The 18410-nt window shown below is 38.1% G+C and overlaps 2 protein-coding genes across 2 annotated transcripts; one reads left to right on the forward strand and one right to left on the reverse strand.

Moving 5' to 3' along the window:
• The first annotated feature begins 6329 nt into the window (after positions 1-6329).
• On the forward strand, positions 6330-9361 carry LOC130089523 (zinc finger and BTB domain-containing protein 5). The gene is made up of 2 exons (XM_056256881.1): positions 6330-7419; positions 8260-9361. Exons 1-2 carry the CDS (start codon positions 6352-6354, stop codon positions 9289-9291), a joined length of 2100 nt encoding a protein of 699 aa, XP_056112856.1. The 5' UTR covers positions 6330-6351; the 3' UTR covers positions 9292-9361.
• Positions 9362-14065: 4704 nt separating this feature from the next.
• grhprb (glyoxylate reductase/hydroxypyruvate reductase b) lies at positions 14066-17576 on the reverse strand. The gene is made up of 9 exons (XM_056256882.1): positions 17394-17576; positions 16004-16134; positions 15848-15920; positions 15654-15770; positions 15489-15577; positions 15282-15386; positions 15054-15189; positions 14287-14417; positions 14066-14200 (listed from the first exon to the last, which is right to left on the reverse strand). The coding sequence occupies exons 1-9, from the start codon at positions 17543-17545 to the stop codon at positions 14079-14081; spliced, it is 1056 nt and encodes a 351-aa protein (XP_056112857.1). The 5' UTR covers positions 17546-17576; the 3' UTR covers positions 14066-14078.
• Positions 17577-18410: the final 834 nt, after the last annotated feature.

Raw genomic sequence — 18410 nt, forward strand, 5'->3', positions numbered from 1 at the left:
TCTACTCAGTGTGATCTTACGTTTCGTTTAATCTGCAATTGAAGTATTTTTCATAGTCCATATTCTCCAGAAAACTGTGTGTGTGCCTCAATCTTTGAAAGATGAGAGAATGTTTACATAATGGAAAAAGTGGGTGTGATATTAAATTGTGTTAATGGTAATTACTGGACAGTCCACAGATTGTGGATTACAGTGTTAATCTGGTGCTACTATTGTGTCAAAGGCTTACTAAAGCACACGTTTACGCTCTGTCCTTGAGAATGCTTTATATTCCTTTCAGTGGTGTTTTGCACTGAAAGACATAAATGTCATAGCAATAGAACCCCAATAGTAGTTTGTGACACAAGACATTGAAAAAGTAGTTTTTTTTATTGTTGTTTATTGTTCCATTTTAAAGAGCTAGAGAAAGATGATTATTTTTTATATTTTCACAAAATACTCTACCTCAAATAAAAGATCTGAATGAATGAGTTTGATCAGTCAGTATCACACATCAAGGATGCAGTGTGCTTATGTCTTCAGTGAGTATACACTTAAAAGCTGCATTTTGGATTAAAACATTACATGTGCAAACGTCTTTAGTGAATTTCTGTACTGAAAGTAAATGTAAATTTGTCTTGCTTTGTTTACAATAGTTTTGTTGAGGTTGGAACTTTGAACACTAAGGTTTTGCTATACTTTCAGTAGTCTTGTTTTACTTTTGGTCTGTTCCCTGCATGGCGTTTATACTCCAGGTTGAATGTGGTTGAGTATTTTGTCTGTGACAATATGATGTTGCTAAGAACTGAATTAGTGAATAAACAAATTGCCAGAAATTGAACAACTCTGCATTTTGTAGTTGTATATCTTCTTTTGCATGGTCCAGTTTAAAATTGTGAATGATAGCAGCCTATGAACTTATATAGAGCTGTTTTAAGTTTTCTTGATATTGTTTTGACCAGTGTTTCAATATCTTTTAAGTGAACGAATTGTTCTTGTTAACTTCACCTGTGCACTAATCATATTACTAATCATACCATCACATTAATCAAACAGACAATTTGGTTAATTTTTAAAACATTATGTATATATTTGCATATACAGTCATGTGAAAAAGAAAGGACACCCTTTAGAGTTTTATGGTTTTACAAATCAGAACATAAAAATCATCTGGGCCCGTATTCATAAATAATCTTAATGCAAAGAGTAGCTCCTAGTCACAAAATTCTTAGAAATGTGGGTGTTTACTCTTAAAATTAAAGAAAAAGTCCTAGTAAAGAAAAAAGTAATTCAGAAAGTATCTTAACCCTTAAAAGAGGTCTTAAGGTCAAAATTGTTAGGAGTACGGGTGAGGACTTTTAAGAGGCTTAAGGGTTTCTTTAGCAGAGGAGAAATGGCAGAAAGACGAAGAGGGAGAAGAAATGTGTTGCAGACAATCATGACAGTGAGTTAATAAGACACTATAGATTGACACCCGGCCCGAATTTTCCTTTAAGGATGGCCTTGTGTTCATCCACTATCTGGGCTAACAGTAAACACTGTTCCTCTGTCCAGTCGGGCTTTCTCGTCCTTCTTGGTTTTGATTCCATGTTTGTTACATTAAAACCAACATTCAAACCACCACTTAAATAGACAGCAATCAGTGTAATTGGAAAGAGTGGAACAATTTTTATCATTCTAAGCCAATCAAATACCTTATACAGGAAAATAACAGCATGGTAATTTTAAAAAAAGGATTTATATACACATATTTAATGTGTGTGTGTGTGTGTGTGTGTGTGTGTGTGTGTGTGTGTGTGTGTGTGTGTGTGTGTGTGTGTGTGTGTGTGAGAACGGTCAAATAGAAAAAAATTACTCATGTAATTTGAAAGTGAAGGCTTAGAATAGACCCTATACTTAAAATCACTCTTTTTTTTTTTCCTTCTTGGACAACCAACCAATCACAGTCTTTAAAAGATTGTGTCATACATAGCAACGGGGTCAACCCCGCCTTCTCACTAAGATGAAAGTTTTTGTCTTTTCCTTACTCAGAGTTGCTCTCAGATCGGTCCCGAATCGCTCTTAAGCTAAGACTCCTACATAAAAGTGTTTAAGCTAAAATAAGAGTTTTCTTAGAAACTCGTAGAATCTTTATGAATACGGGCCCTGGTCTTTAGCAGGTCTTAAAAGGTAAATACAACCTCAGATGAACAACAACTGACATATCACACCCGTGTCATTATTTAACAACAATAAAGCCAAAATGGAAAAGCCATAAACTAAGAACACCCTATGACTCAATTGCTTGTAAAGTCGCTTTTAACAGCAATAAGCTGAAGGATTCATTTTCTGTATGACAGTTTAGTATCTCTCACTTTGTTGGAGGAATTTTGGCCCGCTCTTCTTTACAACGTTGCTTCAGTTCATTGAGGTTTACATTGAGGTTTCGTTTATTTATGCACAGCTCTCGTAAGGTCCCGCCACAGAATTTCAATCGGGTTGAGGTCTCTGGTCTGCTCTGGTGCAACACCTTGATTCTTTTCATTTTCAGCCATTCCTGTTGTGGATTTGCTGGTGTGCTTGGGATCTTTGTCTTGTTGCTTATCCCAATTCAGCCAAGCTTTAGCTGTCTGACAGATGGCCTCACATTTGACTCTAGAATACTGTAGTACTGTATTCTTACTGTAGAATAATGGACTACAAATTGTTTGCAAATGGCTGTATAACCCATATCAGAATGATGGCAGCAACAATTGCTTCTCTAAGACCATTGATGTATTTCCTTCTTGGCATTGTGCTAACACACACCTGAATGCTCCAGACCATCAAACTGCTAAAACATCTGCTTTTATAGAGGTGATCACACTTGATGATGATTAAAGTTAATCAAAGATATTTGATTAGCAGCGCTTGACTGCTACTACCCTCTTAATTCCTATGGGAGCAGTAAGGGTGTACTTAGTTTGTCACCCATGGCTTTTCCATTTTGGCCTAGTTTTTGTTAAATAAATAGTGACACAGTGTAATATGTCATGTTTTGTTGTTCATCTGAGGTATGTACATCATTTAAGACCTGCCAAGGACCAGAATTTTTTTAGGTCCTGATACATAAATCCAAATTTAATAGGGTGTCCTTTCTTTTTCACATGACTAGCATATAAACACTGCATATACAGCTAAGAACAGGAAAATGAGGCTACAATTCACATGGGCTCACCAAAATGGGACAATAGAAGACAGGTAAAAAGTTGGCTGGTCTGATGAGTCTCGATTTCTGCTGTAACGTTCAGATTATAGGGTCAGCATTTGGCTTAAACAACATGAGAGCATGGATCCATCCTGCTTATGGATATGACCGTTCATGCTGGCTGGTGGTGAAATGGTGTGAGGGATATTTTCTTGGCACATTTTGGGCCCCTATACCATTTGAGCATCATTTAACACCAAATCCTACCTGAGTATTGTTGTTGACCATGTCCATCCCTTTATGACCACAGAGTACTACCCATATTCTGATGGCTACATCCAGCAAGATAACATGCCAGGTCACAAAGCTCAAATCGTCTCAAACTGGTTTCTTGAACATGGCAATGACTTCACTATAGGGTATACCAAACCGCTTCCACACCAGATCTCAATCCAAGAATAGAGGATCCTTTGGGATGTGGTGGAACAGGAGATTCACATCATGTATGTGCAGCCGACAGTTTAGCTTGGTATCAGTTCCTAATGATATAGGCTACTTCACAATTCTTTATGTAAACAATACATTTTTGCATGTTACGATAGCCTAAAATGACTCACATATGAAATTTCAACATCATTCATAAATAATGACAGTGTAAATTGATTGAATTTATGATTGAATCAGGCACTTCAGTATGACTGACTGACTGACTGACTTCTGTGGAACATAAAGATATCTTTAGAAATGTGTTTTTGTGTAGGCTATGCAAGTCTGTGGTAACCAAAACTGGTTACCAACATTCTTTAAAATATCTTCTTGCAGAAGGCAGAAAGTCATACAGGTATGAAACTGCATGAGGGTGAGTAAATGGTGACAGAATTTTCATTTTTGGTAAACTATCCCTTTCAAAATTCAGTTTTGTAAACTCTCCAGTACGGTAGGTGGCGCAATGAGATTTCGTGTTCGCATTCCCAGATATGAAGACGCGCTTGGGCAGCTGATGCGGTCTCCCCTGCCCTGACCTGTCTTTATTGTATGTCTAACTCCATAAGCCAATGCCTCGCCTTACTATCATGGGCAGTTTTTGCACGTATTTTTGGATGGTAACAGAGGACAAACCCGGACTCTCTGAAAACGCTTGAGATAACGTTAGACGAGAAAAGTAAGTGTGTTTCAGGAGTCAGGACTATGTGAGGTAGCAGTAACTGAGCTAGCAGCTAACAGAGTAGCATCTATCCTCCAACATAACTAGCTTAATTTATTAATTGCACCCTTTAAACAATCAGCTGGTATCAATTTGATCGCATCTGAATCGGTTTCCTTTTTTTCTGTTAGCACATAAAATGTGTGTTAATAGGACACCCATTCAAGTTTTACATAAAAGTCGTCCTTTGTCTTATTTTGCAGTAACGTTACATGCGGATTTCTTGTGTTAACCTGACTTTTTGTTTGAAAAGGATGTAAATTACATTTTTGCATCAGACTAACTCTTTGCTCTTCTCTGTTTTAACGTTAGATTAACGGAAACTACTGATGATGGTCAACGACGAGCAGATAACTTTATCACTTACAGAATTCACCATGGTTCCCAGTTACCTTCCGCTGTTATGTTACTAATTACCTAACGGTGTTGGCAACTACCAGTTTTAAAACGTCGAAATTAAAGATAGCAGACAGATTCTGAAAGAGTCTTACGTTGATTGTTAATGTGATTAATAAGGTGGTCCCATTATAATGTATGATGGGTTTAATGTAGATTGACATTGTTTATTATTTATTTGTTTACAAAGAATAACCAAAAAGCACATGCAGTCAGGTTAGACAGTCTCACTTAATTATTTAGTCGTTTTGTGACAAATTGTTAAATTAAGTAATTGCTTCATCTGCATCAGACACTTTTACATAATCAAACATGTCTGTTATAAGTTACACCATCCACATACCTTTTAAATTCCTTTTAGAACTCGTTATTTACTGTAGGACACTAATCCAGACTGTTGTGGTTTTTCTCTTCTCCTTTTTAGGAGAATAAGGAGTGTGGTTAGTTAAACTAAATAATTTTGCAGTAAACCATTGGTTGTTTTGAGTCATGTGCTATTTATTTACAGTACGATGTGGTTTGATCAGATTTAATGTGTTTGCTACCACAGGACAGGAAATGAGTTGGTGTTTGTTGCATGTATAAAATATAAGATTATTTGATTTATCGTCTAATGTCGTTTTTTTTACTATATTGATTATAAATTTAAATTTTTTTTTTTTTTTTTGAAGTATCTGTTTCCTTGCGTATTAACAATTATCATTTTCATTATATATTATCTGTAGAAATGTCTGTAGAAAACCAATAATAAATCAATACGAATAAACCAAATCAAAAGGATTCCATGTAAATGTTTTTTTCTTCTACTCACTATTTGTGTTAGCACTTTAGTCCACAAACCCTTAAAAGTTTGATTCTGTATGATGGATTACATCTACACAGAAAAATTGAATTGAACAATTTTCACTCAGAAATGGCTAATAATATTTCACAAATAATCTCGAAGAAATGGCAAGTAGCCTATGCTAACACATTGAATTATTAAACGTGACATTTTGACACAAAAAGTCTAAAATAGCACTTTCTTGTGAAGGACTGCAATAGTCCTGTTTTATTTACAACTTAAAAAATGTACTGTTGTATTACTGTAAAAATGTATTTACTGTAGTCTGTATTAGGTTTGCTGCGATAATCGGTGTTGCCGGTGTTAAACAGTGTTTAGCTGCACACTGATAACATCAGTTGCCCACTGTGGCAAATCATCATTTTGATATTTATACTATAGTAATAAAAGTCATTTAGCTCAGTTAGAGAACAGACACTACCATTAAAAACTGAACGCATCTGCTCAATTCAGATCAACAGTAGTCAGATTTCAATTAATCACATGACGAGAGTGAGGCGAGCTGCCTGACAAGACAATGAATGGCGGCAGTAAAATACCTACGGGGACACAGGCATTCATAAACGATTTAAAAGTGAGGTGGAAATCTCCAACTTCCCCCTCCCTCCCAGTGATACCGGTGTTACCAGTGTTGTCACACGGCAATTAACCTGTGGGAAAATGTCCTCACCGTCACATCCCTAGTCTGTATTGTTTGAGCATTAAATAGTTCCTCATCTTAACATTCCTCTTCCTTATCTATTCCTTACTTGTTCTCAGGTCATGGATTTCCCAGGGCACTTTGAGCAGATCTTCCAGCAGTTGAACTACCAGCGGCTGCATGGACAGCTGTGTGACTGTGTGATCATGGTAGGCAGCCGTCATTTCAAGGCCCACCGCGCCGTGCTTTCCGCCTGCAGTACGCATTTCAGAGCCCTGTTTACTGCTGCCGAGGGAGACGCCAGCACGAGGATGATCCACCTGGACTCCGAGGTGGTGACAGCTGAAGCATTTGCTGCTCTCATGGACATGATGTACACATCCACGCTGATGCTAGGAGAGAGTAACGTTATGGATGTCTTGTTGGCTGCTTCTCATCTGCATCTAAACGCTGTGGTGAAAGCCTGTAAACACTACCTTACGACTCGCACACTGCCCATGTCTCCTCCGGCAGACCGTGGTGGGCAGCATCACGCTGAGCAGCAACAAGCAGCAGCGGCTGCAAACTCTCATCTCCAGCGCTCATTTCTGCTGCAACAGCTCGGTTTAAGCTTGGTCAGTTCTGCCCTGAGTGGGGCTGAAGATGGGGGAACGGGGACCGGGAGGAGAACGGGATCAGGGTTGGTGGATCAGCATGGCTCTCACCCGACACGCCGTTTCCTGAAGCGCAAACAGCCCATGGCCCTGACCGCTCCTGAGCGGGGGAGGCCGCGCATCTCCTCACAGGTGGGGGTATCGGAGGGCCGAGAGGGTGGAGAGGAGCTTCTGTCTCCAGATTCCCACAGTAAGATGGTGGATGAGGTCGTCGCTGGGATCATTCCTGGGGATGGTGGAGGTTTACTAGAGCAAGATGAGTACAGAAGGGGACTGAACCATGAAGACATGCAACTTCCCAGCCAGTCAGATGGAGGCAGGGGAGCAGGACCGGAAAAAACTTTGCTGCTGCCGCGTAAGGAGGAGTACCCTGACGCGAGCCATCACCATAGCGAGGGGATAAAGATAAAGAATGGAGGTGAGGAAGAAGAGGAGCAGCAGCACATGCAAGTCGTGGTGAAGAGTGAGCCACTGAGTTCTCCCGAGGCTGTTGATGAGACTAGCGACGTTACCTCTCAGGCTGAAGGGAGTGACCAGGTAATTGCTTTTGATATTAAGCTGCTAGTGGGAATGTAAGACATTTTGTTACTGGATTTTAGGCACACATGATTTGTGATTTCCTGAATTTCCCCATGAATCAAACTGCATGCCTTTTCATTTTAGAAAAGTAATATTCATTGTAGATTTATACCATTTTCAAAAAGGAAATGCTGTCACTTGTTTTGTTTTTCATATATTGTTCATGAAAAACATATATACACTTCCATTCAAAAGTTTAAGGTCAGTAAGTGTTTTTTCTTTTTGAAATAATTAAATACCTTTATTTAGTAAGCACACATTAAATTGATCAAAAGTCACAGCAAAGATAGTTCTGACAAAAAAATAACCAGCACTACTGTTTTCAGCATTGATAATGAGAAATGTTTCTTAAGCAGCAAATCAGCATATTAGAATGATTTATGAAGGAACATGTCACATTGAAGACTGGATCTGAAAATTCAGCTTTGGCAATGCCATCACAAAAATTCATTGCATTTTAAAATGTATTAAAATAGAAAACGGTTAATAATAATAATAATCATATTTTACAATATTATTGTTTTTGAAATTTGTTGTGAGATTTTTCGTGAACAAAAGAAACAAAATTAATCACTTGTTCCATTTTATTCCTGCTTCAAAATATATTATTGAAACAATTATTGTTATTGACAGTTTATAGCCATTTTAGTAGATATGAGCTTTTATTGCCTATGAAAAAAAATTGTTGCCAGGGGTTGTTACCAAGATGGACTTAGTAAATATTTTGTAACTACTAGTACTTGCTTTGTAAATACTTAGTATTAGTTAGTAGTTAGTAAGAATGTGATGTTTCCTCAGGTGGAACCAGTTGGAGAAAAGCTGGAGCTGAGTCCGGAGGGCAGTGAGCGCAGCTTCTCTGATCCCCATCCCAGCTCTGAGCTACTGCTTAAAGGAAACAAGGGATTAGGAGCAGGAGAAGACAGAGGAAGAAGAGAGGAGCTCACCTGCAGTGAAGCTCTGGAGTCGTCCTCCGGATTGCATATCTCCAGTTTCCTCAGCACAAAGACCTTTGCTGGCAGAGGGGCGTCATCTAACCTTACTCATAGTGTTGACAATGTTCCCAACACTACAACCGGAGAGTTTCAAGCAGACCACGATTCTGCTCGCTACTTCCTCCCTACTGATTCCATCAACACTGCATCATCCTCTCTGCATCTTCTTCCAGGCGAGGCTCAGGTCTGCTCTGACTTGCAGCCAGAGTCCCTCTTTTTGCGGCCACTGCATGATGGAATAGCATCATCCACTTCATTAACTGCGTCCCGTGGTGGATCGGTGGACCAGCTTGCGCTCGAGTTCCAGCGCAACATTTTGGGATTACAGACCTTCCCTCGTTCATCCAGGGGTGGCGGCGGGTGCCACTCATACCGGCGCATCGCTCCCAAAGTACCGCCAGGAGGGGCTTTAACGCTTACGGATGGCCCTCAGCAACTTGACGTTGCTTCCTCGTCCTCTTCCTCCTCAATGCTTCTCAATGGAGTAAGCTTTGAGGGATCTGTCAATGTAGGTCAAAATGGTGGCAGCTCCAACTTGAACCCTCTCCCCCAGTTGACAAGAGCCTCTGCAGATGTTCTGTCAAAGTGTAAAAAGGCGCTTTCCGAGCACAACGTGCTAGTGGTGGAAGGCGCCAGGAAGTATGCCTGCAAGATCTGCTGTAAGACGTTCCTCACTCTGACGGACTGCAAAAAACACATCAGAGTTCATACGGGAGAGCGCCCGTATGCCTGTCTGAAATGCGGCAAACGCTTCAGTCAGTCCAGTCACTTGTACAAGCACTCGAAAACAACCTGCTTACGATGGCAGAGCAGTGAAATGTCTAATGCCCTGCTCTAATTCATCACATTCGCACGCACTCCAAAGACGCCATACAAGGATGACTTTTGCAGTCAGTTTCTCTGCTGTATGGGCAGACCTGTACACCGTAATCTTACATCCACCATTATAGTAGCTTTAGTAACTTTAAAAAAAATAGTTTTTCAACACTGTTGTATGTTCTTAACATGCTTCCAATTAACATGCCATTGATGGTACAAATTAAATGGATGGCTCACCCAAAAATGTTGTTTCTAACCTGACTTTCTTCTGCAGAACAAGTTTTTCTTTTTGGTCCATACAATAAACGTCAGTGTGGTTTGTTTTAATTTTATGGACAAATACAGTTGAATCGTTTTCCAAAATTTCATCTTTTGTGTTCGGCAGAAGAAAGCAACTCATACAGGTTTGGAACAACCTTGTGAACAAAAATGTCAATTTAAATTTACATTCTTTTGTGTGTACTATCCCTTTAGGGTTCACTGTGAAATGTTTTTAAAAGAAGATTGATGGAGAGGTCTGCTTCAAGCATCGCAAGCAGATGTCAGACAGAACCTTAGTAGCTGAATCCTGGATCATGATGATCAGAAGCTTTTTGAGTTTCAGTCCCTCTATGAAAGTTAGTGTTGTATTGTCAGCTGTCTTGTTGAGGTATTTTTGCTTCAGTGTACCTTTAGGCCAGTGGTTCTCAACCAGGGAGCCACTAGGTGAATTCGCAAACTTCCGGGGAACCCAAAGTCTTAAAATTATTTAAATTGAGTTACATTAACATAATCTTGACTTAAATGCTAAAGATACTTAAAATAAACATTAAACTTCATCATATTTTATTACTTTAGAAGTACATATCAGCTTTAATAGGTGGCCCTGTTGAAAATTGGTAAAAAGATGAGAAGTGCTGCTTAAGCTCTGTTCCAAAACCAAGCGAGCTGCCTGGCTGTCCACTGCCTACTAAGGCAGTATCCTAACTGAAATGGAAGCTCACATTGGAACATAGGCAGTTGCTTTGTGCGCCACACATAATGCTTAATATTACGGAGCTCCTAAGGTAGAGGTGAGCAGCTCCGGTCCTGGAGGGCCACTGCCTTGCAGAGTTCAGCTCTATGTCTAATCAAACAAACCTGCCTGTCATTTTAGTTAGATTTATTTTAAGGTATGTTTGATTGGGATGAAGGAGCTAAACTATGCAGGCAACTGGCTCTCAGGTCCGGAGTCGCCCATCCCTGCAGTAAAGGACATGGTGACGGGAAAAAATTTGAAAAATATTTCATTGCTCATGAAACTCATTTTCTTGTAAAACGTTTGGATTTTCTTGCAAACGTTTTTCATTCCCCTGAGAAACTTTCCATTTACTTGCAAACTTACATTTCAATGATTTTGTGTCCACTAACGCAAAGTTTCTCGAGGCAAACAGAAACCTTTTGCAAGAGAATGTGAAAGTTTTGCAAGAAAATGCAAAGTTTTAGAACTTAAGACTTTTTGCATGGGCTAACGCAAAAGCACTGAAATATAATTTCTCCTTACATTTCATTTTCCCCATTAGGGGCTCTGTATAGCTTATAGTTGATTCCAATGGAGTTTGAAGTAAAGTCCCTTTTAAGGAAAGTAATTTCACTCGGCGGCTATATTTGGCAGCTATTTCGGGTATCCAAGACCAAGTTCTGTCTACTTTAATGGAGAAATCCTGGAACCTCGAAACTGCTTGACCCTCTCACATTTAAATAACATAATTCAAATCTCTTATGAGCTGTCCAAATGTTTTATCTTATGCTTAAATAGTGCTAAATTTCAGGTTAGTTCAACCAGTGCACACTAAGCGTGTCTCAGGACACTGACTGTGGACTATGTCAACTGGAGCTTCTAACAGCAGTTGCAGTGATGCGATGACTTTACCAAATGCTGATTGGCTGGTACTTCCGTCATAATTTTCGTTGCACTTTCTCCCATTCATAGTATAGTGCATCATCTTGGTTTGATGTTTAAATGTTGCTGAATAGTATTTTTAAAATATTTTAATCAGTACTTTAAGTATATTTATAATCATGCAACCATTTTAGATGCATTTTTTCCCCCAGTGAGTTTGGTGCAATGCATTCTGGTATTGCCTTCGTTGTGCGGGATACATGCGATTCAGCTTTAGAATTTGGCCAAAATCATCAGCCTTCACGCTGAGAAACTGGCTATAAAGCCTTACAATGCTGTCTAGGTTGTAAGCTTGCTAGTTTTTCGAACACAGCTAATATGTAGCAAATGGTTTATGAGATGAGATGAGCCTACCAGAAACACTACTGGTACACTTTTATTGTTAAAAGGTCAAATATAATGCCTTCTATTATAAGGCAACAACAAGTAGGAGCTGAAACAAGTTAGTATGACCATATGTGGAAATAAAGCTAAATTGATTGAGAGCCTTGTTGCCCAGATCTCCCTAAACTAAAAAACCTAATGATTAAACACTGTCTGGTGTTTTCTATGGACCACAGTCATTATGCGTAGAAACGTTTTGACTTATAGCACTGTGTATTTGTGCCTTTTTCTGTTGTATTTGGATGTTCTTATATTGATAAAGGCTGTGCATTGCATAGATGGACTTTCAGCCTGTTTTGCTTCTGGTAAAGCTTACATTGATGCCTCTGAGGCTGAAACTACTATTAGTACTGAGAGAATAGTAGACTACAATGTTTATGGGTACACACTTTCCATAATCGTTCAAGCACATGCTTGGTGATTAAATTCATATTGAAGAATTTGAGAAATCAAGTGAAAGCTATTAGTCGGGGTGTCACTTTAGAAAAGGGTATTAATACATTCATGTGCCTCTTTTGACCTTCCAGTGCAGAAGAGAGAATGTTAGTGAAAGAAAATACAACTTTTATGTAAAAATTGCACCTTCAGTCTTTAAGGCTTTAATGTTTTATGGTTTGTGGAGTAAGTAATCATATGGGATTTTAAAAATGATCCGTAATTTGCTGTAAATGAAAATAGATGTTCAGTCATTGTATTAGTGGTTGTTTATGGATACTGTTAGAGTTAATATTATATGATGGTCTTGTCTTAGTATTTTGTGCAAAGTCTTGTCTTCTGTCTTGTGTTTGATACTGTACTGAGAGGAGTCCTTAAATACTCTAAGTATAACCGTTAAGATTTAAAAGCTGCTTTTATAAACACATTCCAACCTGTAAATAAGCTATCTTACTGTAGATTTTTAGCATTTTATTTATGCCCTCTGTCATTTGACTATAGTGATGCCTTTGCTTTCATGGTAAATATTGCACCTATATGAAATCTTGTTTGATTGGATGAACTCAAAAGTTCTGAAAATGGAAAATCATAACCTAACCCCTTATCGAAGACTGCACATTAATCTAAAACAAAATGGAGACGTTTAAGTCTATAAATTATTGTACTTTATTTTTTCGGATTATTGAAATTGTGTTTTCTATTTGTTTTGTTTTTTTACATGAAGGTTAAAACGTGTGTTTATGAAAGAGTTCTGTTACAAAATTTCTAGTATAATCAACAAAATATACTTGGGATATCAGGAATTCAAAGCCTGTTTAAAGTAAACTCAATTTACACATTAATCGTTACAATGCAGATGACCTTAAATGTATCTACATGTCATGTGTTAACTGTTACAGAAGTCATAGAGGACTGTTTCTTTAAATTAATTGAATCACAGTGGAAGTAAAACAACTGCCTTGTGATTTCTTTCTCTTTTTTTCAGATCTAGAGATGCCAAAAGTAAAGGAATTTATGTGAGTTTGTGTAATGGCTATTAATCACAAGTTGTTAGAGCACTCCTTTTTTTCTACTGTTTAAAAAAGAAAGAATTAAATAAATAAAATCATGAAGAATGCTAGACCTCTTTTTATTAGTGTGTTTGTTTTTGTCCAGTTTGAAAAGGGAAGACTTAACTAAACTAGCAACATGTTCAAGGACCTAAAGACTTGCATGGACCTTCTGAGTTTGCTCTTTGTAGATCATTGATCTCAGACTGTGAACCTTGTCTGTGTACTCACAAACACTGGGCTTTTGATGTTAGAATACAAACGTTGCTCCGGCATTGTTGTTCTTTTAAAGGAATAGTTCACCCAAAATGACGTGTGTATGTACAGTGTATATATATGTACAGTGAGTGTATATATATATATTAGTATAGAAAAAAGCTGTGAGATTTAGATTGTGTATATACATACCGATATATGATGTGTGTATATACACACACATATGCATGTATGTATATATATATATATATATATATATATATATATATATATATATATATATATATATATATATATATATATATATATATATATAGGTAAATATGTTTATATTTAATTCTGATGCTCATTTTCTATATATTTTTTTTACATTTAACGCAATAGATCAACACTATTATTCAATAACAGTTAAACCTAGTCTTCAGCAAATCTCAAAATGAATATGCATTTTTTTGTACTGTACAAAAAGTTGTGATGCCAAAAATTCACTCAAGCATTTAACAATTAAATTTGTTTTATTTTTAATTCACTTATTAATATAGAATATTAATATAGGCCACTTATCGGTTCTTGGCCTTAATATGAAAGTAATTAATTCGTCTTTTTTTTTTTTGGAGCTGTGGTCACTGTGAACTCTGATGTAGAAATGAGCTGTGTGAATATTTTTCACAAATTCTCTTTTTCCGTGCCATGGAAAAACGACAGCATACAGGTTTGGAACAACAGGAAGGTGAGTAAATAAAGACATCATTTTCATTGTGAAAAGAACTATTCCCTTAATTAGTTCTATGGCGTCTCGTTCTACAGTTTAAGTTCTTTAGGCATGGGTTCTCCTCTGAGTCCAGCCAGCAGGTTATTGGCAGCAAGAGCAGACATGGAGTTTCGTGTCGTATAGGAAGCACTGGCGACGTGGGGAAGAATGACTGCAGATACAAACATAAACAGGATACTTTCAGAGAAGACCTGCATCAAATACTTCAATAAAATACATGCATGCATGCATGCTTACCACAGTTTTTGAGTGTGAAAAGAGGATGGTGTGTGGGCAGCGGTTCAGGTGTGGTCACATCCAGGCCGGCTCCAGCAATCAGACCGGTGGACAGGGCTTCATACAGATCCTCCTGATTGACCACTCCCCCTCTTTACAATAACAACAGTCGTGCAGTCAAGGGCCTTGTTGACAATATGTTGCTGAGAGCCATGGATGTTACTTTGAAGTGAATGCTTAATTTCTATAAACATGAATTTTGATGCTTTTTTTTTTTTTTTTAGGTTAGTATTCCAAAAGTGACATTGATGTATGTCTTCATACAGGGTGCATTAAAGATGCACATACTGTATGTCCTGCACATTTGCTCAATTTAAAGTCGGCATGAAACGGAAGTTGTGAGAGTTTTGTTCTCTATTGTATAGTAGGCCATGCAAATGCTCACTTTTTAGTGGTATTCTGAAAATATAACAAATCTAATTCAATACTAATAATAGTATATAAATAATATTAAAATAACACTGGAAAGGATTTAGTGATGGGAAGTTCAGGTCATTTTACTGACTCTTGTTCGATCTTTATTCGAGTCATTTCTTTGTGGCTTTAAATGTTATACTTTTGAACACATCCACCTACGCAATCTTGATCATATTCTGAATAACGAAATCATTATAATGCATTAAAAAAATTTTTTTACAGGGAACATAAGTAATTACTTTACCTTCCGAGTCTTAATGAACGGATCGTTCGTGAATGACCCATCACTAGAAAGGGTGTATTAGGATTACCTGCTTGTGTTGATGAAGATGGCGTTTTTCTTCATCTTGGAGAAGAGATTCCAATTGCAAATCCCATGAGTCTCTGGAGTCAGAGCACAGCATATGGCCAGGAAATCAGACTCCTTGGCCAGCTCATCTAAAGAGACTGATCACACACACACACAAACAGTTTATTGTTTGCTACCTAGTAACCCAAACTCTCATGAATGTTCTGTGAAGGTTCTGAGATCTTCCCACCATATTCTGCCTCTATCATATTTGCAAGCTCAGGTCTCGGCTCCACATCTGTGTAGATGAACTTCTTCACCTTAAACGGCTTCAGACGCTCGGCGATAGCCACACCTACGCACATATACACACCACACAACCTCAATTTAACCAACACCCTCAACTAATACATTAAAATTGTATATAGTCATAACATAAGGCCACCCTATTCCTTACCAATTCTCCCAAGTCCCAATATGCCAACTGTGCTGTTTGCTAGTTCATGACCGCACAGCCATAAAGTTCTCCAAGTTCCCCAGCCGCCCCTAAACACAAGTATAAATCAGTATGGATCAGTGCATGATTGACAAGCAAATGTGTGAGTGCTGTTAGTTTTAGTACGTTTTAGCCTCATGTGTGGCCTCAATGAGTCTTCTGGATGTAGCGAGTAACAGGGCAACAGTCAGTTCAGCCACAGCGTCAGTCAGTACCTCAGGAGTATATCCCACAAGGATTCCCCTGGAAACACACAAGCCCACGTAAACAATGCACACACTTCAAGAAATTCATCTCTAAATTTTACCTGCACAACTGACCTTTTCTTGAGTTCATCCAGAGAAAGATGATCAAAGCCCACTGACATGGTGCTGAGGACTTTTAGATTTGGGCCTGCATTATTGAGACACACACACACACGTCACTGAATTTGTCTGCTTTTGTTTCAACCTAATGATCATGCATTGCAAGCTAACCTGCAGCGTCCAATAGCTGTGCGTCAATCTTCTCTGTGAGTACACACAGTATTCCGTCGCAACCTTTGACCTTTTTCAGCAGCTCCACTCGGGGCACAGGGTCATCAGAGTCCCACATCTCAAACTGCACCCTATATTGTGTGGGTAGAATTTAGAGAAGGTTATGATCAGTGAGAAAGTAAGAAGAGAGCAGTTCAATGATTTGCATATTTGGCTCGATTAAATCTCCATAAATTGATAAAAACAGGTAATATCATTGTGGCTGCCCACAAATTCTCAAATCAAAGTTAAACAGACTGAAATGACAGATTGTCAAAATACACTCTTTTTTTTTTTCTTGACTCTTGATTTTTGTTTTCTTGATTTATTGTTTTAAAATTTGTGTAGAAATGAGACTCAGATGACTAATGTTCAGAATGAGAATGCTCAGCCAGCCTGTTTTTTATTAACTTTTTCTCCCTCGGTTATCTTCAACTGAGCAGAGGTTCCAGTTGGCACATGTTGAACAAGCCTTTGGTTAGGAAAATATGTTCCTTATTACTGCTTTAGTAGGCTAAACTTGGCTGTGTCCATGTTACATATAGGTCTATACATATAATGAATGAAATTATTAGGGTACAATTTTTTATTCAAGATGATCACTAGGTTTCCAGTAACTCCGAAAACTTGAATGAATGGTAGGTTTTGGTGTGAAAAGCACCTTGATGTTGGGGCCAAAGATCCTCTCAAAAAGGCCACTCAAAAACACTGAAGTTGAGATTTAGTGCGGGCAAAAAGGTCCATTTTCTATAGTCATTAGTTTAGCGATATAAGAAACACAGCTGAGCTCACACACATAAGTCACTATCAAAATAGATTTCTGTTGGACCAACTTGAAACAGAGCGGCGCTTGTAAAGGGAATTCGATTTCAACCACGAAAAACAATGTTAAAGTGTGATCCGCACCTTTATTTTTTGATAGATATTGGGTAACACGTTACAATAAGGTCTAATTTGATCAAATTTGTCAATGCATTAAGTAACATAAACTAGCAATGAGCAATATTTACATACCATATATTAACCTTTGTGAATGTTAATTAAAAGTTCAAATAGGCCCACTTTTTTTGATCTAAATTGAAATGTATTAGTAAATGAATCTAACTAATAAATGCAGTATAAATATACTTAGGCTATTGTTTATTGTAATGTTCACTAAAATGAAACCTGAAGTGTTGTGTTTGGCTACCCATTTTAATCAGTCAAAATCTATTTTTGACGTTGTTTTGTTCAATCAATAGGCGATTTAAAATAATATATTATTTATCAACTTTGTGGCAGATTTTACGCAAACGATAACAGTGGAGTTAAAAACAGATTGTATATGTGTTGGCTGACTGCTTCAACCTACTGTCCGGATTTGCGGAGAACGTCCAGTCCGTCCGGCGGCACCTTGCGCGTCACATAAACTTTGGGTAACATGGACATCGTGCGATGAAATCCGGTGACGGTACACGGGACGATCTTCTGCAGTCTCCCGAGCGCTGTTCTACTGCACCACATTACGAACAATGGCAATCAATGCAGAGATCTTTGGTAAAGGATGACAGAAGCTGGAAGCGGCAGCAAGTGTGTGGACAGTTTAGGGGAGGAAACCAATGGATCATCTCTCTCTCTCTCTCTCTCTCTCTCTCTCTCTCTCTCTCTCTCTCTCTCTCTCTCTCTCTCTCTCTCTCTCTCTCTCTCTCTCTCTCTCTCTCTCTCTCTCTCTCTCCACACAACATGAGCCGGGGAGCAAATATAAGATATGTTGTTTTTTTTGTACATTCCAAAGTACCATATCACTAGCACATTGAATGTGTCTCAATTTCTGGTATCAATTGTAGGCTATTGATCAATCATTTCAGTCAATCATTAATCAGGGTCTCAAGCAAATAATAGGCAAATGTAGGCCCATGAAAAGCAATGCATGTTGAAAAACACTCAAACCAAATATATCATATTATGAAAAAGAAATAGAAACAATTTATTGCAATTTTGAAAAGTGATTTATCTAAAGACATCAACTTATAAGCACATCAAAAAAAAATACAAAAGAGAAAGAAAACAAACGAATTTAGGACTGTGGTCTTAAGTTGTGTGTTTCTGTTAAAACCATCCGTGCAAGATCTGATTTTAAATATCATTTGCTGGGGTAGCAGTTAAAGGCTGCTCCACTTCTATGGAAATGTGAGTTCAAATGTGTTTTGTGTGTGTGTGTGTGTGTGTGTGTGTGTGTGTGTGTGTGTGAATGTTTCTGGTTCAGGTTTGATAGGTCAGCACAAACAACTTTTTGTGTCGTGACTCGCGCTGAAACACCGTATGCTGAGTATAAATGAATGCACATCAAACATGCCAACTATATAGGCCTATTGTCCTGTTTCACAGA

Source organism: Rhinichthys klamathensis, unplaced genomic scaffold (assembly GCF_029890125.1).
Source record: "Rhinichthys klamathensis goyatoka isolate OS25496 unplaced genomic scaffold, OSU_Roscu_1.1 h1tg000133l_1, whole genome shotgun sequence".
Taxonomy (NCBI): domain Eukaryota; kingdom Metazoa; phylum Chordata; class Actinopteri; order Cypriniformes; family Leuciscidae; genus Rhinichthys; species Rhinichthys klamathensis.

Coding starts and splice junctions, on each gene's coding strand:
- LOC130089523 (XM_056256881.1), top strand. CDS start 6,352: ATGGATTTCCCAGGGCACTTTGAGCAGATCTTCCAGCAGTTGAACTAC. Junction 7,420..8,259: donor AGGCTGAAGGGAGTGACCAG/GTAATTGCTTTT, acceptor ATGTTTCCTCAG/GTGGAACCAGTTGGAGAAAA.
- grhprb (XM_056256882.1), bottom strand. CDS start 17,545: ATGTGGTGCAGTAGAACAGCGCTCGGGAGACTGCAGAAGATCGTCCCG. Junction 16,135..17,393: donor GTTCTCCGCAAATCCGGACA/GTAGGTTGAAGC, acceptor CACACAATATAG/GGTGCAGTTTGAGATGTGGG. Junction 15,578..15,653: donor GCCACACATGAGGCTAAAAC/GTACTAAAACTA, acceptor ACTTGTGTTTAG/GGGCGGCTGGGGAACTTGGA.